Source organism: Lissotriton vulgaris, chromosome 2_1 (assembly GCF_964263255.1).
Source record: "Lissotriton vulgaris chromosome 2_1, aLisVul1.2, whole genome shotgun sequence".
Lineage (NCBI taxonomy): Eukaryota > Metazoa > Chordata > Amphibia > Caudata > Salamandridae > Lissotriton > Lissotriton vulgaris.
In genome coordinates, this window is record NC_141687.1 from 1,250,707,252 (window position 1) to 1,250,734,026 (window position 26,775).

Below are 26,775 nucleotides of genomic sequence, written 5' to 3' on the forward strand. Positions count from 1 at the left end.
AACCAGCACTCTAAGGAGCAAACCTCGGGAGGGTCCTTCCTTACCGGCACTCACCTTGTCTTGTGTCCGCAAGCCTCCCGACACTCGCCACTAGTCCCAAGCGGGGTATACACCAACCGCCAAAGACAACAGGGCCCAGCAATAGCCCAGCGTTGCGGTGATCTGCATGCTCCATCCAGCCATTCAGCCCACCGGGGCCACTCTACTCTCTGGGCACCCTTGCTTTTCGGTCCGCCTCCTCACGTATAAAGGAGAAGGGGGCGAGCACAGGCGGATGCCCCAGCTATGCATATTAGTTGTGAGGTTTCCCCTGTCGCGGACGCTTGGCTCACGCAGTACGTCTGGCTTTTCTTCAGGGGAAGGTCTTTGGCCCGCATTCAGTCAGCAGGCCCGCCCCTCACCAGGCTCTCGCACCACTTCAGTAGCCCCCAGAGGAGGTAAAAAAAACTGCCCATGAGTGTGGCAAAACACTCTTCTCCTGGTCCAGGGCTAAAAGCCTGGCGATGTTGCTATTACTGCAGGATTTAGCAGAGGTGGCTGGCACAGGTAAGAGCGGGTTGGGGCGGGGGTCTTGACTCGTCGATGCAGTAAGTGCAAGGTAAGTGATTTTATTTATATTTTAATTTAATTTTATGTAACCTGTCGCCTGTCGACTTCCCCGATCCCCCCGCCTAGTTCCACCGCCCTTACCTGTGCCGGCCTCTAATGATGTTCAAGGATAACTTCGGGCCTGCAAAAAGCCATCCAAGGACGTGTCATATCGGCCATCGAACATGGCCAAGTCCCCACATTTCTCTATAATTTAAATCCATTTTTTTTGTCTGTGTGTAACTCAGCTTTTCTAAAGAATTTACAGGTGTATGGATTGCTAATATGTATATAAAGAGAAGAAACTGGCTACTGAGAGTTCCTTTGCCCTTTTTTTAAGAGGGAGAGATGAATACCTGTATATGATTCCTTTTCTTTTAGAAAAAGAGAACAAAATTAAAATATTGAGTATTTATTGTAATACAAATTCACTTCAGACATTACCCACGCTTATTACACCTTAGTGCTAATGTTACCATTCATTTATAGGTTCTTGTCGTGTAACCTTCCATATTTTAAAATGCATGATTTCTTAATATTGTGCATCCAATAAAGAACCATTAGAAGCAGCAATTGCCTACTCAAACTCAAACTTTAAAAACATAATTAATCTAACTGGTAGTAATTTACATAATGGGTGGGTAGCCTGAATGTGTGGTATTAAACCGGCCCCCCTGACCTACTTGGACACCTCTTTTAAATAAAGAATTCAAGAAAACACCAAGAGAGTCCCCTGAAATTTTCTGGATATTGTGTGATTATTTTGTATACTTATCCTTGTAATTATTGAGAAGCTATCACAGACACGTGTGCATTATTGGTTTAATTTTCTTTATACTTAAGCCATCTACTGAATGGGTTGCCAAAATTTACTTTGTGAAACTTAGCAAAGCCGTTAAAGCAGAACATAATGATTTTTCTTATTTAACTGATTCTATAATCGTTTGTACTTGTTAGAATAATTTATAAAAACTGTTCCGTAAACTCATGGATTTTCACCATTTATTATTCATGCCTAATATCAGTCTCTGCAGCAGCTGGAACTAATTGTATGCACCAAAGTCCTTGATTAAACCAACTCAATAACAGTTTCATACAATTGACTTACTTATCTCTAGAGCAGATGTGCTATGTAGTTTGAAAATACTTCTGATAGTATGAAAATATTTCTGGCAAAGATGACAGCTCAAAACCTTGTCTTTTCCTAGCACATTAATAGTGTCCCACAGTGTTCAATGTTCAAAATAATTACTGTGATTTTTTATATTATGCATTCATTCCATACACATAGTTATTTTCACCCTTCTCTGATGATCATTTTCCAAAAATATTCCTAAAACATACAGTCGGATGTCTCTTGCACATCTTTGTGTCATGAAAATGAATGGTATTTTCCTAATCAGATTAGTATTTTCTGAAATTCAGAGGTCAAGGTCTCCATTCATTGTTATCAAACTATTTTCATTTGGGGCGTGGCCTGGAGCCGAAGATGGTGGACGTGTAGTTCTCGAGCTCCGTCCGTAGCCCTCAATACTAGCAAGCTATCCTGAAACCCCTACCTGCAACCCACCTGATTTCTGTGCCGGAGGCCCACGGGGGTGTGCTGCGTGAAGCGGAGCGGTGTCTATCCACTCGGCCGTCTCACATGAGCATTGCAACATCGACGCCGGCCGCGGCCTACTGGACGGTGAGAAGCCCCGGGCTCAAGTAAATAGCCGACCCGGCCTGCCCATAGCTGCTGGCGCGGTCCGATCGGGACCCCACACTGGAGGCAGCTGCAGACACCAGCCAAGATATCGGAACACGACGAGGCGCCCTAATCCACCTGTGACCCTGCTGCCTCCCTCTCTGCTGCTGAGCCCTGCCCGGCCGCCCTGCTGTGGGGCCTGCGGAGAACACGAGAGCATCCCCAGACCGGCTTACCAGCTCGCCGCCCACCCGCAAAGTCAGCAGTACGCCTGTTCTCTACGGCGCTGGCCAGGACTACGGGGCGGGCGGTACCAGTCACCTGACGCCGGCGCTGTGGGCCCGGCTTCCCCCGGACCTCCTCGGGCACTACGGATCTGAGGCACATTTTCGCCGGCGCCATCTTGTCTCCACGCCCGGGACGGAGAGTGTCCCCGGGTCTGTACTGTGGCATCTTGCTTGCCCCCAGACTTGCCAGTCGGCGGGCCCGGAGCGGGGACCCGGCACGGGGTGGCGCACAGCTGGGGCCAGCGCACCTCACAGCGGAAAGCGTACCCCGGATACCCAGGCTGCCAACCCCGACCCACGGTGAGGGAGTGCGACGCGCATTGCAGCCCTGCCACCACACTACAGTCCTGTCATCTGTCGCGCTCCTGCTAGGGATTCACGACTCGCTTGGTAATTACCGTGGCCCTACTTTCTCCCTTCATCTGCCCTCTGGAAAGCCGGGGACACACCTGCCCGCAGGGCCCCCAGTGGAACGCCATCCCTCCCAATAACAGCGCCACGTACAGAGACCCTACACAATCCCTGCCAATCCTGGGGTCTACACAGCTACCACCTTTGGCCGCCACAACTTAAACCCTCGACGGACACGGTCCGGCGTTCTGAGTGGACACTTGAGTGGGCAGCGGCAGTCTGCTGTGCCCTTTACAGCACCACCCTGCTAACGAGATCCATGGGCAAACACAGGGGCAAGACTCATGACCAGGGCGCTGTGGCAGACATGCAGTCCACGGGCTCCGAGGACCCGCTGGCTTCCTCCAATGTGGACATCATTCCACCGACCGGAAAAGGATCTCAGGACGCAAAGTTGGACCTTATCCTCAATGAAATACGCGCGACGCGCGAAGCCCTGGAATCGCGCATAGACAATATGGCGACTGGCCTGTCACTATTGAGGGCTGACCATAACAAGTTGGCGGAACGGGTAGCGGAGCAGAAGATAGCGCTGAATGACCTAGTACCACAGCAGACGGAACACTCCACGAAGTTGGAGGGCGTGGAGAAACAGCTTAAACAACTATGGGATAGGGTGGACGATGCCGAAGGACGGGCTCGCCGCAACAACGTCCGCATCCTGGGCATTCCGGAGAGAAGCGAGGGGAGGAACCCCACCCAATTTGCGGAGGACTGGCTACGGAAACTAGTGGGCCAAGAGGACCTCACTGCCCTATACAGCGTGGAACGGGCACATAGGATGCCGCCACGGCCCCCCAAACCGGGGGCGCCTCCTCGTCCCCTGATCGCGCGCCTCCTCCACTACAGAGATCGAGACACTGTCCTGCGTGCGGCCAGGGAGAAAGCACCGATACGTTTTGAAGATAAGAACATTTCGGTCTACCCTGATTTCACGCCCACTGTACAGCGCGCCAGGTCCACCTTCATGGGTGTAAAACGCAAATTAAGAGACAGGAATATGAAATATGCACTTCTGTTCCCCGCTCGGCTTAAAATTCTGCACGACAATAAATCTCACTTCTTCGACTCACCAGAGGAGGCAGAGGAATGGATGGAAGTCACTCTGACACCACCGACCTCACAGGACCCGTTTGAGGATCACCACGGCGGCGACCACAGAGACCCTCCTGCCCGACGGAACAACACTCCCAGCCCGGGACATCACTCTTCCCACGGAACCCCAGCGAAGGCGCACCCTCCTAGTAATCGGATGGAAGGCCGCTCGTCATCAACACTGCGACAGCGGCTAACAGAAGAGGCACTGGCAGCTCACGACGCGGAAGCAACCGGAGACGGACACACCGCCACCACACGGAAGTATCCGGATCAGTAGACAGCTTGCCGCTGTTTCCGAAGATTACAGCCCAGATGGCAGAGGAGTTCTGATCTGCTGCGAGTATGATCCCCTCCGGGTGGTAATGTATAACTGATCCCCCCCCTTTTTTCGTACATGGTGGGTTGCATGGGGGGCCCACTCTGTTGAGGGCTAACATGCCCATGCAGGCCGTTCAGTGACAGTGGACAGAGGCCTGCCACCCCCCGGTATGCACACGAACTTCACTGACTTGTGCCCACGTTGGGCACCATGGTTTGGCTCCCGGGCACGTTGGCTTGGGGACCTTCTTGTTCAGGGATTACATGTTTTCACAACACTCTCACCTTATCGCAAAGCAGAACTAACATGGGTACCCGGGTGTTTCACTGGGCCGCACCGCACAGATAGTTATGGGGCCGCTTAATAATTACCAACTGTGCACCTGGAACGTGCGTGGCATGGGAGCAGTACAGAAACGTCATAGAATCTTGGCTCAGCTTAACCGCAGGGGGACACAGATTGCTTGCCTGCAAGAGACACATTTGAACGCTGCTGAAACTGTGAAACTGCGCAAGAAATGGAGGGGGCAACTCTTTGCTACCTCCTATTCTGCGTTCTCAAGAGGAGCGGCAATCTGGTTCCGCGGCTCTGTCCCCTTCCAGATGTTGGAGCAAAGAATCGATAATGAGGGTCGATATGTATTTGTGCGGGGGCTGTTGGACGGGGATACTATTGTATTTGGATGTGTGTACTCGCCGAACTCAAATCAATCGGAGTTCTTGTTAACAGTGAACGGGGTACTTGCGGATTGGGCTGATCATCGCTGGTTCATTGGGGGTGATTTCAATGCTGGGCTTGATGTTACATTGGATAGATCACATCCCCCTTTACAGGCAGCTGAGAGTAGAAAACAGGCGGATGCTCTTACGAGATGGGCTGGGGGCTGGGACCTGACGGACGCATGGCGCAGCACACACTCACAGGAGAGGGAATATACTTTTTTCTCCCCACCCCACCAGCTTCACACCAGAATCGACCATATTTTCTGCTCCCGCTCCATGGCGGATTCAATTGTCCAGACCCAACACATGGGGAAAACTCTATCCGATCACAGCTCCGTAGAACTTACCTGGCAGTGGGGCAGGCGGCTGGCCCCCATCCCAACTTGGAGACTATCTCCAGATCTCCTTGAGGACTCGGTATTCCGGGCCTCCCTGTCTGACACTATAGTAACCTACTTCTCCACGAATGTGAACACAGCCAGCACCCGGCAAGTGGAATGGGACGCTTTTAAAATTTGTCTGAGGGGGGCAGCAATGGCCGCTGGAGTGGGCAGGAAACAGGAGGTAATCAATCAACTGAAGGAGGTGGAGGGCTCGCTAGCGTCCCTAGAGAATGAAGCAGCCGGCACAAATGCACCCTTCACACCACTGCAGGAGGCTCACATTAGACATGCAGAGCTGCTGGAAGACCTGAGGCTTCTAGACTATAGAGAATACACGAATAGGCAGCATACTCGGGCGGATAGAGCCGGTCCCCTTCTAGCTCGCCTCTTTCGAGATTCCCCAGTTAACCACCCTATCCTGAAAATCTTAGACCAGACGGGCAGCCCAACTACCACCCAAATCGGTATTAACACGGCGTTCAAGGAATACTACACCACGCTATACAGCCCCCCACAGCCCCTATCCGAGGTTGCATTTGAGGCCTTCACGAGGGACTTGGACCTACCTCAACTCACTGACAGGCAAGCCAAAGAACTGAAGCGTACCATTACAATAGCTGAAATCAGGCAGGCAATACGAGCTCTCCCAAAGGGCAAGACCCCCGGAACAGATGGCCTACCGGCCGACTTTTATGCAACATACATAGACCTTCTGGCCCCACGGTTGCACACTGTTTATTTGGAAGCACTACGGACAACCGCCCTACCACAATCGTCTATGCAGGCATTAATCACGTCCCTCTTAAAGCCTGCTAAAGAAGGGCTTCAGATGGCCGACTACAGACCCCTGTCCCTTCTCAATACTGACTCCAAGATATTGAGCAAGGTGCTGGCATCGAGGCTCGTGCAATACGTACCACAGCTGATCCACTCGGATCAATGTGGTTTTGTTCCGGGCCGCAACACGGCCATGAACCTCAGGCGATTGGCCCAGCTTATGCTCGGAGACCGGGAGGACACGAGCTCCGAAGGCTGCATATCTCTGGATTTGAAGCAAGCGTTTGATTCCCTTAGGTGGGACTATATGTTTGCCACGTTGTCTAAATTTGGGATACCACCCGAATTCCTCGCCTGGGTCAGATTGCTGTACACCATCCCCACAGCTAGAGTGCGCACCTCCAGCCATATATCAGCTCCTATAGCTATAGCACGGGGCACCAGGCAGGGCTGCCCACTCTCCCCCCTCCTCTTTGTCCTTGCCCTCGAGCCTATGCTCTGTAGACTTCGGTTGATGGCCCCCCGACATGGCATTCTAAGGCATGGGACGGCGCATATTGTGTCAGCTTACGCGGATGATATTATATTATATCTCCGAGACTTAAGGGGCGACTTGAGCCCTGTTTCCCAGGTCTTCGAGGACTTTAGGACGATCTCTGGCCTGACCATAAGCGAATCCAAGTCCTATGGGTTCACATTTGCAACCACAGGCCTGACTACCCCCATACCCTTCGCCCCCCACGAATTCCAGATGGCAGAAACCACCTTCCTATATCTGGGGATGCAGATTTATAGGGAGGCTGACACGATGATTGACGGCAACCTTGGGAGGGCCATCAGAGCACTGAAATCGCAGATACAATTCTGGCTAACACTGCCACTCTCAATACCCGGCAGAGCAGCGATATCTAAGATGGTGATGCTCCCCCGTCTTCTCTACCACTTCACCAATTTACCGTACCTGATCCCAGCAGCGACATTTAAGACTCTTGACACTCTACTCACCGAACTTGTATGGGGGCACGGCCGCAGACTTATAGGTTTGTCCAAACTGCAGCTCCCCTCTGACGCCGGCGGTATGGGCCTGCCGGACTTTAGAGCTTACAACTATGCGTGTCAGCTACAATGGCTGGCCTTCTGGGTGGCGGGTCGCAATCTTCAGGAGATCAATATCACGGAGGAGGAACATGACATGGGGAGAATACACACATTACTTCTGCCCAACTCGGATATACCGAGAGATGCCCCACCACTCCTCAGACTAGCGATAATTTACTGGCTGAAGGCATTAAAGTACACGTCCCCTAAGTCATCTTATGCCCCCACGATCCCGCTCTTAGGCATCCCGTTGGGCTCGGGAACACTTACGGCGAACTCGCTAGCGCAATGGCATGACGCAGGAGTGTCGCATGTGGGTGACCTGTTTGCGGAGGGGCACCTGTTGTCCTTTGAAGACTTTAGAGCCACACAAGGCGTTCCTAGAGGCTCATTCCTTTTACACGCTGGCCTTCGCCATTATATAACACATAAGTGGTCTCCTGAGGGCCAGGAGCCTGTTACAAACCCTCTCATCACGATGCACTACCTAATGGGCACGGGCGCTCACCTGACAAAATGGCTCACTGCTAGCATCAAGGAGGGGAGGGCACTCACTCTGTCGCCACTCCGGGAGACATGGGAGGGAGATATTGGTAGGCCCCTGAGAGACAAAGAGTGGGAGCGTATACTTCAGTTTCCCAAAAAGGTAGCTAGGAACCCCAAGTTTAAGTTCATTCAATTGATGCTGCTACATAGAGCCTACCTGACCCCGCACCGCATACATGTGATGTTCCCTGATGCGAAAAGCAACTGCCCCCGATGTGACACTGAAGACGCATCACTGATACACATGCTGTGGCAATGCCCCAAACTAGGATATTACTGGACCACGGTCCATGAATCGCTCAAGAGAGCGGGTGCTCTGTCCCGATCTCCTACACTAGAAAACACATTACTGGGGCTGGGACCCTCACAACGCACCAGAACCGTGGCAACACGCTTCTCGGACCTGGCCCTGTTGCTGGCGAAGCGTACCATCACGATGAGGTGGAAGTCACCCAAACCTCCCAACCCTGAACTTTGGAAAGCGGAGGTAGTACGATGGGGTAAGGCAGAGGGAGAGGCACTGCAGCGAGAGGAACACAGAGGTCTGCGGAAAACGCCGATCTCGCTGGATTGGTTTGCCACTTTGGGAACGTTTGAAACTGGGGATGACGGGGATGACGGGGATACATGTGACTCGCTGAATGTAGAATTAATGTGTCCTTAACCAGACTTTCATGCACTATCACTGACTGTGGTGCGCTACGATGAGGGGCGGGGAAACCCAAACCACTGGCCTTTGCCTCGTTTCACCAGTGTGTACAGATAGATGAAGCTACATGTTACAGCGCAATGGGTGACCCAGTTTAACGATCATTCAGTCATATGCATGTTGAGAGAGTGTCGGGTGGGTTGTTTGAGGGTGGAGGGAGGGATTGAATTGACCGGGGTTTGTCTAATTGTGACGGTTATCGTCATCAACAAAATGAAAAATCAAGATAACTATGCAATCATATGTTCTAAGCAGGCGCACGCATGTATTACTCTGCTTCTTACTGAGCCTGGAAATTTCTGTAACTGCTTTACCTACTATGCTAATAAACAGATTTTCAAAAAAAAAAAAAGAAATCAAACTATTTTCATTTATGAATCGCTCAAGGTAATCGCCACATTAGAGTGATTTCCCTGGATTATTATTCCACTCATTAGTAATTCTCTGGATTTCTTTGATCTTTATGAAATGTTTGTGCCATCCACTTACTTCATCGTTTATATAAATGTCCCTTTGCAACTTTTTCTGCTTTCATTTTGCCATCCTATTATCTTTTTACTCATGTGTTCCTTCTTTTAGCTGCTATTTGGATTTAACCAGCATATCCTGACAAAACTGTATCAATGCATTTATACATCATGCACATTTTAATAATTCTAGAATTTGACGAAGAGTTGAATTTTTAATGACTAGATAATGTTAGAGGCTGGAGTTTAAAATAATGTTCTTTTAATACTTGATTTATCCTATTTTAAGGTATCTGGGAGGTTTAAGGCTTCTGCAAGCAACATGCAAGAAGTTTTATCATTACTGTTCTGAGAAAGGGTAATGTACATTTTGTAACATTGACACATTCAGAGCATACAGCGTTTTCCGTGTTTATATTGTGGCAGGATCAAAATTTTAGTCATAATTACATTTCGTTTTCTTAGACATGTCAATAACTGGTCAATATTTACTTTAGCATTCTTACTCCTCTTTCATTGCAGAAGGTTTATTTCACATCCAATTGCATTTTACTCCAAGTAAAACCACAAGAAGTGGTGTAAAAACGTAAAAGTAAAACATAAAATAATTTAGTACGTGATTTATGTCTCTCCAATCACATATGGTAAATCAATATGAATCCTATTATCTAAGCACAAGTCACTTTAAGCTGTCTTGTGGAACTTATCGCTTAAGGTTGGGGAATATAATTGTTTGTAACACATAGAAAGAAACCTTAAAGCATTCTTCCTATTTTCCAGCATTTACTGATGAGATACAACGAATAAAAGTGTTCTGAAACAAATTGTGAAATATTTATTTTTGATCTTTAAATGATTCAAGTGCACAGATAGGTCGGATAGGTAGAATATGTCCATAACATTCTTTCTTATGTTGCATTTATCAATAAAGACAATTGTTATGATAATTGACAATTTGAAAATTATGAATCCTTCCATGTTGTGCAGGTGTCAAACATTGATACTTTTGGGTGCTGACGTCTGAGAAAGGAATGGAAGAGACAAATGGGGCCCATACCTAGCGTCATTTATCATGCCTCCCCTTCTGTGGTCCCCACCAGCACAGCTATTGAATGCAGCCCCGTGCCAGGGTATCGCAAAGGAAAAGATACAGGCACCTCACCTAGTTTCCCTAGACCTCGTTTCAATAGGAAAATACTTTTTGGGCTTGGTAAGAACATTGGCGCCTGTTAACAAATCTTAACAAAACTTTCCAAAAGAAAGTTTAGCCACCTCCGCTCTTTCCTGGAAAGCTTTGGGATGATCTGTCAAGCGTAAAAAATGACTGAACTGAATTTCACCAGATTTGGTCCAGTAAGTGTGCTTTTTGTGAATTGTTGTAAATACTTTAAGTAGTTTTTGAGAAGCGGAGGTTCAAAAACCTACTATCATTCACGCATGGAAGATCTGTGGAGCTGACAGATCTTAAGATAAGATCTGATTGTCTACCACCATAGCAACATAAATGTGGCAGCAGCCATTTTAGAATTGTGGCCTCTGTCCTTTAGAAAAAAATTTAAAAATAAAATATAAGGGGCAGGGTAGGAAATGCCTGATGGTCCCCCCTTTGGGCCAAATACGTAATTTTGTTTAAATCGTCGTCACTGACCCGCTGCACCATGATATAATTGATAACATGACTGTAACATCTGAAATTACATCATTGATGAAAACACTGTGCATGGAGGGACGCCAGGTATAGTTACTTTAGGGCACGAGTTATGATTACTTGAGGTAACTATAATAGGTGAGTTTCAATAGTTTTGTTAATTTGAGCCATCATGTTTCCACTGGCTTGTTCACCTAACTGTAACATCTTTTACATCTTTGTTTTTCTTCAATGAACTATATATTGCAAGGGGGGTCTAACAATTTTATCAGGGGTCCATTGTGTGGCCTTGTTAGAGGGGCCAATTGTTTTGGTGAGAAAACTTGAGTTAACATGACTTGTGTGAGGACATACTGACTAAGCCCCTGAGGAAAGTGTTTTTGTGGTAATATATAGTAGATCATGAGCACAGAATGTGACAAAAGAAAATTTTTATCCGTGCAGTCAGGCGATGATTAATATGATCAAACTAAAATCACAAGGTCAGTTTTATACTACAGTTTCAATATTTGATATTGTATTTGTAAATCTAAAGCAAATTATTGCCATCAATATTACATTAGTTTTAAATTCAGCACTACCTTCTGACTGGCAATGCAAAGGCAGCATTGAGTTAGTTCAAAGGCTTACATTTGTTTCAAAAGGGTAAACAGACAAAATTTCGCTCCTTTTCATTCTACTAAGGGCTTGATTCGGATGCGGTTAGGAAAGCATTACCACCTAGGGCCTGATTCTGATGAGGTTAGGAAGGCCTCCTAATGGCGTTTGCTCCTTCCAAATCGGATCGGGAACGACCCAGGGCCCAATTATGATGCGGTTAGGAACATATGCTCCCATTGAAGTCAGTGGGAGTCCATCCAAATCATATCAGGAAGCATCCGGGTGCATTGTACTCCGTCGGTTAGACTGTCCTGATCCGAGTGGGTTGGAAACCATTTCCAACCCGATTCAGTCGGGAAGCATTTCCAACCCGCATCAGAATCAGCCCCTAAATAATTTTAAGAATTTCCCGATTTTCCCCTTTTAATGACAGAAAGAAACATTAAATTGTTTCCACTACAAGAACCATAACCATGCATTCTTTCAAAATTGTAATCACCTGATATGCACATTCTCAGTGCAGCTCAGATAGACATCATCTGCATCAGTTACATGAGTTTCTGGATGATTACACCATGTTTCTTAACTAATGACCTTCTGTGTTTTTCAAGATTTCATACTCAAACTTTGGTTTATTTTCTAATTTAAGCTTGACTGCCAAACCTAGGATTCTGGTGCGAGATGTTCATTGCCAATTCCAAGACAAGATAAAGCATACAGAGAATCTCAGTATATCAGTGAAAATTCCTCAAAAACTCTTAAAGCTTGGCAGCGATATCCCCTTACCAGGTAGAGAATTTAGGGGCCCCATTAAGATGGCGGGCGGACGTAATGGTAAACGAGAAGGACCGCCAGAGGTGCAGTGCCTTCCACCTTGTGCGTGACAATGAAGGGGGTACCATAGGTACCCCGCAAGTGCAGCCACCCACCCCTCCGTGGCCCCGCAACTAGCCCCCAAAGCCATTTACTGCATACCTTTTGATGGTGTAGTTTCCGCCATGGAGAAGGCATACCCACCGCAGACATTCTAATATGGATGGCGATGCCTGCCATATTCTGTGCCTTCTACGCCCGGCTGGCAATCCGACCGGCAGAAAAGCGGCAGACGGTCATCCGCCGCAGTGCTCCTCGCCATACCAATATGGCACGGGGTGAAACAGGAACATTTGGCGGGCGGATCGCCACCTCCGAGCCGGCGGTGGCTATCCGCCCGAAATCCCAATAGGCCCCGTAGTGTCTGATTTTGTGTTTGGCGGATGATTAGTCCGTCAGAAACATAGCATGTGTCAAAGGCTATTATACAGTTTAAATTATGCTTACAGGATATCTTTCACTTTTGTGACGGAGTAACCCATACGCCAAACTCTAAAAAGGCACATCCCATAGACACAGGGAACTGATCAGTCAATACCAGAATGGGAAGGTAAATGTACGGTGTTATCTTACAACTACAACACTGCTATTCAGCACAGGGTGCACAAAAGACACACAAAACTGCACATATTTGTATTCACAGTTTTTACACTTTTTAGGTAATTGGAGAGGTAGTGAATTTCCCAGAATCACAGGATTTGTTTTTGGTAAATTGCTAGTTCGAGGAGTAGAGCCCAAATAAGAATGGTTTAACACATCCAGAAACATATAAATGCCCACTTTGTTTCTGTTATTTTTGTGTGCATATGTGTGTCTGTGTTTTTTTTGTTGATATATACCCAATACTGAACAATGATGCTGTAATCAACGTATCAAAATGACTTTACTGTTTTGCTCTCTTTCTTAGAATTGCGCTACCAAAACAGAATTTTACATTGAAGTACAATGTAAATATTCCGAGGCAGGTGGTAAGTTATTAATTTAGTTTGTTCTAAATATGCATTTGATAAAGTTGTTTATTTTACAAAAAGTGCTGTACAATTCAGAAAAAAAGAAGTATTTTACTTAGAAAACATTTCCTGCAGAAGTAATCAAGTGGTGCTGATGACGCAGTCGCCTGTATGAATATATATATATAATTATATAGATAGATAGATAGATAGATATATAGATAGATAGATAGATAGATAGATAGATAGATAGATAGATAGATAGATAGATAGATAGATAGATATATGCAAATGCACAGAGTGGAATATGCTTTTTATGACCATTGTTGATAGAAGGGATGCACCATAACTCTTGCAAGGCGAATCCTTGAATGGGTAATGTGGTGCTTCTTCTCCCCTCAACAATGGCAATAATTAGCGTATTACAGTCTTACATTCTCCCTATATGCATATATGGGTTATGCCTGTAGTCAGCCAAAAATCAAAGAAAAAATATTGTGTCAAAAATGTTGTCAACAAATATAGTGTGACTTAATACAGAATGTAAGAATAATGGTTTTTAGGTATATACTACTTTTTTCAATATCATATATAATATTGTTTTCTTTAATATATTTGCAGAAAATATAGTTTTTTAATTTTCGTTACTTTATTATTGGCAGGTATTACTATTATGATATTTTTTCACACAGTTTGTAATTTTAAATATGAATTTATTTTTATTTATATAGTAATTTTACATGTAGGCGCATTTATTTGGCTTTAAAGGGTGTTAGGTGGTATTTAATATATACATTATTGTTTATATTTGTTATTGATTTGTATGTTAATTAAGTACATTTATAATTATGTTATATATGTAATTGGCTAATTGATACTCTAGTTATTTGTTAACTGTTTGATCATTATATTTAATTAGAAAATTGGTTGTATTATTATTATTTGTTTTACTTTCTTTTTTTGTTTAATAAATAATTGTATAATCATTTTTAATCTTTAAACATATTTTAAATAGTTTTAATTGTTAATGTATTTGTGTGGGGTGGTAGGAGGGAATACTTTTTTAATGTTTGTTTTTGTAACATTTTTTATTTATTTTATAATACGACATTTACATTTTTAAATGTAATATATTTAACATTTCAAATATGCTTTGATATGTTTATTTTGTTTTATATTTAATGTTTTTTTTTTTAAAGTTTAGCAGTTGTAATAGAAAATCTAATCCTTCCAAATTCAAACACTTTCCCTACTTTTGCTTACTTCTGATGCTAAGTTTGGAATGTAAATCTCACCCCTCTAAAGTCCAACATTTATCCCCACTTTTGATTTCTTTGGAGTAGAAATAGTAAGTTTGAACCTTCCAAAGTCAAATACTTTACCTACTGCTTCTCAGATTGGAGCAGGCTGGTATATCTAAACCCTCCAAAGGTCAACGTGTTCCCTGTTGCTCCCCAGATACAAGTGAGAATAGTTTACCTAATCCCTCCAAAGTCCAAACTGTTCCCTACCGTTAACCAGATGTCAGTTGGAATAGTATATCTGATCACTCCAAAGTCCAATTCTCTCCCTAATTTTGTTAGGATTGGAGTGGGAATAGTATATCTACCCCTCCAAATGCCAACTCTTTCCCTGCTTTTTCTTACTTTGGGGTGGGATTAGTAAATTTGACCACCTCATGCTTCAACACTTACCCTACTGTTTCCCAGATTGAAGTGGGAATAGTAAATCTAACTCCCCAAAGTCCAATACTTTCCCAGCTTGTTCTCAAGTTGGAGTGGGGGTAGTACCATCATCAAGGTTCTTTATTTGATTTCAAACTATCAAAGGTACAAAACATCCATATAATGCATATGGCAAATTTTGCTTCATTCAGTAACTTGATACATAAATGTTATGAATAAAACAACAAAATACAATCATAAAACTTGTCCCCAGCAACCTCACAAAATACGATTTAATTACCGAAGTTGTCCTCAAACTATCCCAATAATCCCTCAAGTTACAATCTTATTTCAGTGAAAATGTAAGTGCAATATTCTGAAAAGATTATTTAGAGATAAATAGCCAATAAATAATAACAATAAAAGCATGCAGACATGATGCATACATTATTAAAATTCTTTCCTCAGAACAGTCCATGCACTAAAAATACTAGAATTTACAATACTTTCAAAAAATGATCTCGCTTAATCCAGATGTTAAACAAGAACTAGCTCACAAACCAAATGTTTTGCACTAGTCACGTATAAACCTTAACCGAGGGATCGCAAAGGCGCGATCCATGTTCTTTACGTCACTTAAGGAATATCTATATTTGCCTAATTCAGGAGTAGTCCAGATACAAATCCAGAACAGTAGTGGTTTTAAGTGCGCCTGATCAGAAACTCTTGTAATTTTGTATCAAAATAGAGTGGGGGTACTTGCAGGGACCGAGAGCAAGGCTCTGACAAAACATTTCTCCGTCACTGAGAGCCTCGTGGTATAAGTGTACCCCAAACTTCAGCACCATTATGTGCGGCTCTTTGGGCGTTGTTCTATAGGCTTCCGAAGCCGGTGAGATAGAAAGCAAATATGTGTTTTTCTGAAAGCGTAGGATGGCTTCATAGCTATGTGATATCATGAGGGCTCATTTATTTATTTGGTGTACCCACCTAAATTTGTCTGACAGGGTCACCCCCAAATATTCAAAGCTCAAAACCTTTTCCAAATGGTCATGCCACACCATAATTTGACAGCTCTTGCTAACATTCTTACCAAAGACCATGTATTTCGTTTTTGCTTCATTTAATTCTCAACCCCTGTGGCCACAGAACTCCAAAAATGTATGTATCAGATTCTGTAACCCCATTGGGGACTTAAAAATTAATAATGTCATCTGCAAACAAAAGTAAAGGTGTTTTAGCCCCATTAAGAGTGGAGAGTCATTTACATACTTTGTCAGTTCCCCAACCATATTATTTATATATAGGGTGAACAAGGTGGAGCCAAAACACACCCCTCTCGAACCCCTTTTGCAATTCAGGTGCGCTTGGACAACTCCCCGTTATCACCCCACCCGATCTGCGTGTAGTTTTTTTCCATGCAACCCTAGTTAGTAACTCAATTAACCCACCTGGAACTCCCATGACTGCCAGTTCTCTCTTTAGGCTCCCCCGGGGTATCAGTTCAAATGCAGCACGCAGATCGACAAGTGCCACAAAGTTTCTGGTTGCCCAACGGACATATTTCCAATAAAGGAGGGAAAATTAAAAAACCTGATCTAAAGTCTTAAGCATGAAATCCTACCTGAAAGGGAATTAAAATCATCTGATCTTCAATCCACTCCTGCAATCTATTTAAGACCTGCCTGGCAAATATTTTTTGAAGATTATCTACTAGGCTAATAGACCTATAATTCTACAGACAGTTAGCATCTCCTTTTTTAAATATCTGGATTATTTCAGCCCCCCTCCAGGTGTCTAGGTTCTCCCCACCACTTGCTATTGCATTAGAGAGGATGTTCACATAACTAGACAACAGCCCAGGTTCTGATTTATATAAATCATGGAATACAATCGGGACAAGGGGCCTTTAAAGCCTTGAGACTATTAATAGCCGAAAGAGTATCCTCTAGTCTGAAAAAAATCTTATCTGTCTTCCCAGATGCCAGTTTGGTAATTTCACCCTCCCAGCACTCATCAACCACATTAGGAGTCAATTTTATGAGGGAGCCTGAGCATATCGTTTTTCAAAATGTTCTTCCTATCTTTCTGGCAGAATATTATTCCTTCTTGGGACACAGCTTCCAAGTGCCCCATGAGCAATAATATGCCAGAATGTCCAGCTATCGTTCATTTTAAGGACCTGAAGCATGTCTTGCCAATTAACATGCTCCCACTTCCTTTGGAGTGATAGTAAAATTGACCCCTCCAATTTTAACACCTTTTCTACTTTTTTTTTTGGAGTTGAAATATCAAATGTGGTCTCTCCAAAGTCCGGCACTTTTCCCTCTGTTGCTTATGGTGGAGTTAGAATAATAAATCTGACTCCAAAGTCCAATACTTCCCTGCTCTTGTTTATTTGTATTTGAATATTTTTAGTTTTTTTAAGGATTTATAAAAACAAATCCTTTGTATTTTTTATGTGTATTTTTTTGTGTTTGTTTTAATTGTATTTTTTAAGTAAGAATAGATGTATGTTTTTATTATATATATATATATATATATATATATATATATATATATATATGTTTATATGTTGGTTAGTTTTAATATGTGCAATAATAATTGTAATGATTTTAGTTTATTGTTTAGATATTGTTTTTAGTTTTTAACCACCCATTCATTGCTTCTAACCTCATAAATGCCATTGATAGCTTAACTAATTATCACACATCGTACTATTATTGGCCTCCTCGGTGACAATACTGAAGACACAATATTAAACTGTTTGAATCTTATTTTATGGTTGGAAATGTGGCCTTTGTTGTACAAATTGTATCTTTGCAGTTATCTCGTTGCTGACAGTGATAATGAGACTTTAAAGTGCATTACAAATCTGTATGTTATCTATAACTTCTGAGTGTGAATGAAGTTACATTTTGGTCCTTGCACGGACTATTAGTCTGATTAACAATTTATTGTGTAATTCATCAAAAAGTAAATCTTTTTAAACTGGTTAATAAATAATATTTTTGACTGCTAAAAGAAACATTAGCAAAATTATCATCAAATAATACATTAATATTTTGTAAATGATGAAGCAAATTTAAGACTGCTGTCCTAAAAGAAATTCTTTTTTTTTTTTGCATGCAGGGGCTGGCTGGAAGCAGGTCAGTAGAGAGATATTCAGATGTATTGCTTTCACACGTTATATGTCAAAACAAAGTGCAAATGAGTACTAAATCCGATCCTTTAAAATATACATAGAGCAAATATGAATCGCAATGGAGAAACTTAACATAGACCAATTGACTCCATTGGGAATCACAGTGCTTGTAGCCCTCTGCTGCTTGCAGACTGTGCATAAGCACTGTAAACTCCTGATATCTAGACAGAGCTTGATGTTTGTTTCAGTATACATTTTGTGAACCCATGAGATAAATCTTGGAAGAGCGGGTCATTTGAGCCCTGACAGCCATTTCTTGATATACAAACCCAATCCAGTTTCCTATCCTCATTGCAAAAATAGATTCTGTTTGGCTAATAGGGGTATTGTATGTATATCCCGGTCTTCAGGAGAGTAGAGGCAATTCCAAATGCCCCTTTTCACAAAATGAATCACCACAGTGTTTGCCAACTCAGCTTTAGGTTTAAAAAACGAAGTCATACATGTTTTCTGTACCTGCTGTTTCTGGTACATACTTATACCAGCAGATTCTTAACCTTTGAACTATACTAGGTGCCAGTCTGGATCTGGAAACTTTTCAGTAGCTCTCTCCATGCTAATAGGGGATGGGTGATTCATCTCCACGCTGCATGAGATGCCTCATGACGTCACTGGAGCCATAAAGCACTCCTGTCTCTGTGATGACGTAAGAGGCCTGTTTTCTGCACCCTTGCAGTGTTCCTGAGCTATCCTACTCTCCTCAGAAGTGTCGATGTTGCCGATGATTTTTTCACATCAAATCCATTTAGGTGAAGTTTTCCATCAAAATGTCAGTGCCAAGCCGATCAGGATTTAAACCGCATTTTGACTGTGGTGGGCAGATTTCCATTATGAACCCTCATGACTGCTGTCTGTGGTGCCTAGGATTTGAGCATGATGTTGGCGCCTATGCAGTGAGTCAAAAGGTATTATGTCGAAAACATCAGAGTCACCACCTTCAGTGAAATCTTCTTGAAAGAAATGCAAGAAGAAGAGGCATGAATCTCCCTGCCACACTTTGAGAAATAAGTTGCTGCACCCTTCAAGTCCCCTTCATCCGAGGCTGGATCCGGCATGTTCGGCCCCATCTGACACAGTGCCTGTTCCGAACACTCAAATGCCAGCAGCACCATCTCCAAATCTCTGGCATTTACAGCCATACCCAGAGTTTCAAAGCCGTCGGATGGACCCATCAGCCTTTCTGAACACAATATTTAGCTTTTTCAGCAGGGCTATGATCCCATCTGGTGCAGCGTTGGGTTAGATGGCATACTCCTTGGGAGGTTTGTCGACATCCTACCACTCAGCGCCCTTCACACTATTCCCTCCTGTGTCATGGGCGCATCTAACCCCCGACACCACCTATGCTAGCGTGGTTGATGCCAAGACTGACACCACCGCCATTGGTCATCAACCTTTCCTCAGTCGCAAACCAATATTTCGACAACGATGCAGATGACGCTGCAGATGACACCCCCAGATCGTACTCGATGCCACCGGCACCTCAAAAGTGCTACACCCAACGCAGCCACTATCTCCACCCCTGCTGACACCACCACTAATATCCCAACACTCTATAGAAGGATCATCAGCTAGTTCACTAGACCTAGACTGTGTAGGATTAAAGAATGCCAGCTGGCTTTATACCTAGCCATTGTGGAAACTACTTTCACTGACATGCAGTAATCAGGAGGACTGGATAATTTAGACCCGCAGCTCTCATCCTCTGAAGTCAAATCTAAAATCTTCACTGATTTCCTTCACTCTACCTCCCACAAAGCAGAATTCCGTTTAATGGGGCACTGATGAGCCCTTAATGGCATATGGGAGAAACCGATGACCTCTACTGTCAACTCAAGACAGACTGCCTGGTGATATAAGCCAGCTTTGGGAGATCCCAGCTTCTGATCAGCTCATTCATCTTTGGAGCGTTTAGTGGTACAAGCCTCTTGCTCCTCTAAAGGGGCCACTTCCATCAACACAAGCTGAAGGGATTTGAGGAAAACAGAACAATTTCCCTAGATTATGATTTCAGTGGGGAGTATGGATGCAAATCCATAAATGCCACCTGCCTTATGGCTAGATAAGTGCAAGTCCTATTAGATTCTGCACAGGTGGTCATACACAGGCTTTCTAATGATCCTCACCCACATTTCACAGAGCTCATCTGGGATGGTGAGACTGCCACAAACCAGGTGATACAGTCAGGCCCTGGGCACCACATATTCAGTGGCAAAAGCCATGGGGACATTGATCTCCTACATCATCATGCCTGGTTGAAAAACTGGGGCTTTTCACCAAATGTGCAAATTACCCTAGTAGACCGTGTGTTCAACAGACCTAGACTCTTCTGTTCCAAAACAGACTCTGCATTAGAGGGGTTTATAAATAGTAAAGATGTAGCCCCCGGTCTTCAAACACAACCTATAGACTACTTTCAGTTTTGAAAGGCTTGCGACTTTAGCAGTGGCTTTTCATTTTGAAGCTGTTAACTGGTCGCAGCTCAACAACAGCAGCAACAGCAGTCGAAAACCCTCTACAAACAATATAAAGTACGAGGCAAGGACCAAACACAAACTATATCGCTTCCTACCTACTCCTCTTCCTATTTTCTAGCCATTGTAAGGAAGCAGCCATATGTCTGACTTACCCATTGGAAGACGTTTATAATTTTTGGCACCATATCTTCAAACCTTTGGGTCTTGCAAATTGGGAAGAAGGGTAGGCCGTAGCCTTCCATCAAACTCCCCCACCTTTCCCCTTCTGACTGGATATGCTCCCAGCAGACCATCTACGTGTCTTGAGACCAGAAGTTCAATTCTTGCTCCTCAATGGCGCAGTGAAGTTGGTGCCATGGCAAGAAAGAGTGGTTCTACTCCAGGTGCTTCCTAGTCCCCAAAAGGGAAGGCGGCCTCCATCTGATCCTAGTCCTCAGGATTTTATACTGGTTGCTCCAAAAGGAAAAGTTCAAAATGTTATTCCTAGCTCAGGTTCTGCTTGCGTTGGAAGAAGAAGATTGAATGGTGTCTGTCGACCTCCAGGATACCTGTTTCAGCATACCTCTCCTACAGTCATATTGGTCTTACTTTAATGAACCAGTAAATCAAATTGTTGTGAAGTGCACTGTACCTAAAAAGGCATTCTGGCGCTGGCTAAACGGAACAATAGAAGCAAAAAGGGAATTAACTACTATGTGTAAATCCAAGGTTTTCATCAGTTTTCTGAAGGCTAGATGATCAATCGTAGCCAAGGGGTAAAGGGCAGACTGTTTAAGAGCTAAGGCACTTCGACTGAAGAGCCTTAGCTCTTAAATAAAATCTTAAATAAATGGCCATCCAGCTTGGGCTTTATTAAACCGGAATGCCTTAAGCAGGTTAGCATTAGAGAACTTTGGTCCAACCCAATAGAAAGACTTGTCAGCTATAGAAAAGGCATTACACAAGACACTTTTGTGCACAGGGATCCAGTGGAGGGCATCCAATGTTGCTGTTGACAGAATCCTGGTTAACCTCTTAGTAACCACATTAGAACCACCAAGAGGAACTTCATCCACAACAAAACCCTCACCAACTCCACCCACTCCAAAGAACTCTTCAGTGTCATCCAGGAGTTCACCAACCCAGGCATCGAAGCAACAGACATCACCCCATCCCAAGACCTCTGCAATTAGCTTGGAACCTACTTCCACCTCAAGATCAAAAAGCTCTAATACAACTTCGTCGATCACCCATCAGAAGCCACAGCCAGCCCCCCTGCCCCAAGAGACACTGGCCAGCCCACCATCACCACCTGGACACCAGTCACGTCCGAAGACACTGCCATGACCATAAAATGCATCCACTCAGGGCCCCCACCGACCCCTTCCCTCCTTATATCTACAACAGAGCATCGGCCGCCATCACACTCGAACTACAACACACCATCAACACCACCTTCAAAACAGGCTCCTTCCCAGATGACTGGAAGCGTGCAGAAGTTAGGCCTCTGCTAAAAAAGCCATCTTCTGACCCCACCTACCTCTAGAACTACCAGCCCATCTCGCTCCTGCCCTTCACAACCAAAGTTGCTGAGAAAACAGTCAACAGGGAACAAACGCAAATCATCGAAGAGAACGCCATCCTCGACCCGTCCCAATCCGGATTCCAAAGCAACCACAGCACCAAGACCACCCTACTCTCTGCCACAGGCCACATCCGCACCCTTCTGGACCAAGGCCACTCCGCATCCATTATCCTACTCAACCTATCAGCGGCATTGAACACCGTCTCCCACCACACACTAATCGCCAGACTACATGACGCCGGCATACAAGGAACAGCCCTGGACTGGATCCGATCATTCCTTACCAGAAGAAACCAAAGGATCAGACTGCCACCCTACCTCTCTGATCCCACTAAAGTCCCCTGCGGAGTCCCACAGGGGTCATCAGTGAGCCTTACCCTCTTCAACATCTACATGGCCCCCCTCGTGGTCATCGTCAGACAACACAACCTCAATATCGTATTATACGCGGACGACACCCAGCTCATCCTCTCCCTCACCAAAGACCCCACCGCCGCCAAACTCAACTTCCAGAATGGTATGCAAGACGTCGCTGTTTGGATGACCAACAGCTGCCTAAAGCTCAACGTCAAGAAGACAGAAGTCCTTATACTTGGAACCACCCCTTCAGCATGGGACAACACCTAGTGGCTGACCGCCCTCGGGAGCCCTCCTACCCCCTCAGACCACGCCAAAAACTTCAGTATCGTGCTTGACTCATCACTCACCATGAACCGACAGGTCAACGCCGTCACCTCCAGCTGCTGCAACACCCTCTGCATCCTCCCCAAGACCTTTAAATGGATTCTCCCCCTCCCCCCGAGTCAAGGAAGACAGTCACCCACACACGCATCACCAGCAGTCTGGACTATGGAAACTCCGGCATCAACAAGTCCCTACTCCGCAAACTCAAGACAATACAGAACACCGCCGCCAGACTCGTCCTCTGCATCCCTCAGCACAAACCCATCAGCCAACACCTTCAAAGACTCCACTGGCTCCCCTTGGATAAGAGTTACCTTCAAGATCCTCATGTACGCCTACGAATGCCGACACCAAATACCTCAATGACAGAATCAACTTCCACCTACCCAAAAGAAACCTCTGATCTTCCAACCTTGCACTGGCCGAAACCCCGTGCATCCACAGAGCCTGAGCAGGCAGAAGATCCTGCTCTCACATTGCGGCCAAGACCTGGATTGAGCTTCCGGCAGACATCAGACACGCCCCCTCCCTGAACACCTTCAGGAAGATCCTCAAGACCTGGCTCTTCGGCAAGACAGATTTGCGTACCCCCCCACCCCCTCAGCGCCTTGAAACCCTCACAGGTGAGTAGTGCGCTTACAATTTCCCTGACTGGTTGATTGATTGATTGATTAATATGGTTGTTGGGATGGAAACATCCTTTACATGGTGATTGATGTGCATGCACCCCTGCCCTGAGTGCCCCAACTGTACTAATTTCAGAATCATAATGTTGCTATTTTTGTTATCATGGACAAACGTGTATCGTGCATGTGCGCCATGACATTAGCATAAATGCTCCTTTTTTCATTAAAGCAAGTTTTTGACTATACAATCTTTCGTTGCTGCTACACGTATATTGGCTGTCGAGCCTGTGTTCATCTCCCTGTGTCTACCCTACTCCGAAAAACCTTGGACCGCTCAACCAGTGATACCGCAGAGATTCGTGTGCTGAAGCGGTACTCAGCCCAGTTGCTCTGGTGTCGTTTCTATGTCCCTGATAGGCTCTGAGCATTGGAATAATATACACTATAGATGTGGCATAGGACTGAGGTCAGTATGCCTCTATCGAGTACATTAAACTTAATTACTTGTGTGTGCCAACTAACTCAGAGGTCACTAGAAACTTCTCGAATAAACGAGAAGGGATTCGTTTCTGACAACCGCATTAAACATGACAACTTTCTTTCCCTTAGAATCTGAACAATAGATAACAGTTTCACTCAGTCAGTCGTGCATGCTTAGTTTCTACAGTGTAGCAGGGTTTCCGTTCTCCGTTCCGTGCAAGTTTGAAATGTTTATTTTTCAATGCAGCATTCTCAAACGCAGTATCTTGTATAATATCAACATACATATTATAAAAATCAGAGTCAGCAGCATAGTCACTAATCCATAGTAAGCAAAAGGTGATAGCATGTTATGATGCAAAAATCTATAGAATTCTGTATCACCTATATTTCGCGCACCCTAATTAGCATATTATATTATATCTAAGAAGGTCTCATCTGGGTTCTAGCAGGGCGGACCCATACCTCTAATTCTCAGTAGGAGGAGATCACATCAACAGCTACCAGCTCTCTGCATGCGAAGCATCAAGTGTGTTGATTCATTCCCTGTAACTGTATCTTAAACCCGCGTAGAGCCCAATGTTGGCAGCAACATTATTTGTGTTATGTCTAACGTGGTGCGAGGATCAGGCCTTCAGCAACCTTGTGTTAGGTTATTCTTAGAGTGTGCAGTTCTCGGTGTACAGACAGTTGTACCAAGTGTACCAAGCACGACTGATACTAGAGCAATAACATATTATTCTCAAATAAATCACATCTTTCGTCTAGGTTGAAAGCTACAATAACAATTAGGTGTCGTGTGCAAACTCAAGCTGAAAGAAAATATTGCGTTTAAACATTTAATAAGCTCATGCTAACTTAACACAATATATAGAAACGTAGTAACCATATGACACCCCCCAATGATCCGAGGACGGTTTAAAAAGGAGAAAACACAAGCTAATACCATATGAAAGGTAAAACATGAAAGCAGAGTTCAATGATATTGAGCCAAGCTAAATGTATGCAAATGTATGTAAAATTTTAAAAACAAAAATATGTATGAATGCCTATAGTGGCCACACAAAATATAAAAGTCAAACTTAAGGCCTACTCTCAGTTCATAGGCCCAGAACATGAAAGTCGAATGTTCGTATTGAAAAAGGCACCATTCAGAATTACTAAAAAGTCACGTGCCATAATAATGAAAGTCTTCAAAGTCACTCATGGGTTGAATGAATATGCAAAATAGGTAGCTACAGCTTCCAACATGAAATCACTGTCATCATCCGAAAACAGTTCAGCCATCCAATTAAGCAATGGGAAAGAACATACGTGCTCCTCCAACACCGATTCCTCTAGCAACATCAGAGGACAACTCAGTGGGTTCTCGAGAACACTATGCGCCAGAAAGTCATGCGCCGCTGCGAATATGTCACACTGACCCATTAGTCCATGCACCGCTGCCACAGCCATAACCCTTTCACCAGAACAGACCAACTCGTGAGCCACTACGGGGTTCATCAGCTGATCAAAATCGACGTCAGGAGAAGTCGGTAAACAGAGACACAAATCAATGGCCCAGTCGAAATCACAGCTCAGGCAATGAAACACAGGCTGGACACATGTGAAATAGGAAAATCGGAACGATAATCCAAAAGCCGTGCTTAAAGTCGCAAGCGGCAAGGAGCCATAGTAATCAAGCATCCGGTTGCGAAACTGCATCAGTAGGGGCTGAGCGTTTCCTTGCGCAGGATGGGCATCCATGTTTTATAAAGTAAAATATCACCAGAACGCCTGCAGCCAAAGCCAGCAAAACAGGAAATCCGCCAAACAGGCTTGCGAATATAGAATGAAAGAACGCAGGGATAATACCAAATACTTTTTCAAATGTAGTCACGAGACCACTGCTAACCAATTTAAAAAAATGAGCCAGACCTACTGTGGAGGAGGCATTGAAGATTTGATGAACCAGCTCGGAGAAATGAAACGGCAAATCAGTATTTAAAAGTGCCTGCACCTCTGTGCGTGTGTTAGCTGTGTGAAGGACATAAGTTTCGCGGGCAGAGCTCAGGGCCACCTGCTTTTGAGACAATAGGGCTCTTATACGGCTTAAACCATTGAACTCAGCTTTCAAGGTTGGTATTCGTGGCCAAATTGAAACTTCTGAATTCCCATGCGTGGGTGGATATAACACATTCTTGCAACAAACCACCCTCTCTGAAACGGTTACCACATAAGCGATACCGGCCTGTAACCCACAACACAGTTCGTTATTCAAAAGTAAATAACTACCGTTGGACAATAAAGTGAACGTGGGAACTATTGCAGGAACTGGTGTCCCTTTCAAAACACAGGCCAAATTAGGTTTGTCCTGATTACAAGAACCATGCAACTGGATGTGTCTGCATATTAGTGAACGGTCAGGCGACTGTGTACATTCTTCACCATTCAGATTCACTTCATTTCCCTCTTTTAGGCATCTGTAAGTGTATGGTAAAGACCATGTCTCATGGAGGAAAGCACTGCCTAATGGTTCATATCGCCCCATAGCCATATATTTCATACAATTTGTAAATTTATACAGAGCAAAAGGTAAGGTAATAACACCATGGATAAGCCATGTAGCAGCAGTTACCTCAGCCAAAGAAAAGGGCAAGGATTCCAATTTTTCAATGTGTAACATAGAAAATGATGCATCTCTCATTGAAAGCATGCGCTGTTTTTCAGTCAAATTAAATGGGGCAAATAGTGATGAGACGTTCATAAAATTCCAAGGCACTCGACCAGACTTCAGAGTCTGTAGTGTCCAAGCAAACTGCATCACAGAACGCAATTGATTTTGACCATGATAACACGGACACTTCATCATGTACAATGTCAACAACAGAAGACACAATATTGTTCAACGTGTAAATTCGGGAAGAAAGCGT

General features: G+C 44.4%; 1 protein-coding gene across 1 annotated transcript in view; it reads left to right on the forward strand.

The window, feature by feature from the left end:
• The window catches only part of LOC147732447 (uncharacterized), an 899,668-nt gene that overhangs the window by 589,964 nt on the left and 282,929 nt on the right, over positions 1-26,775 (forward strand). Inside the window, exons 12-14 of the mRNA XM_086956972.1 lie at positions 9,382-9,450; positions 13,121-13,181; positions 17,960-17,976. Coding sequence (XP_086813098.1) covers positions 9,382-9,450; positions 13,121-13,181; positions 17,960-17,976 — 147 coding nt within the window. The remainder of the gene's footprint in view (positions 1-9,381; positions 9,451-13,120; positions 13,182-17,959; positions 17,977-26,775) is intronic.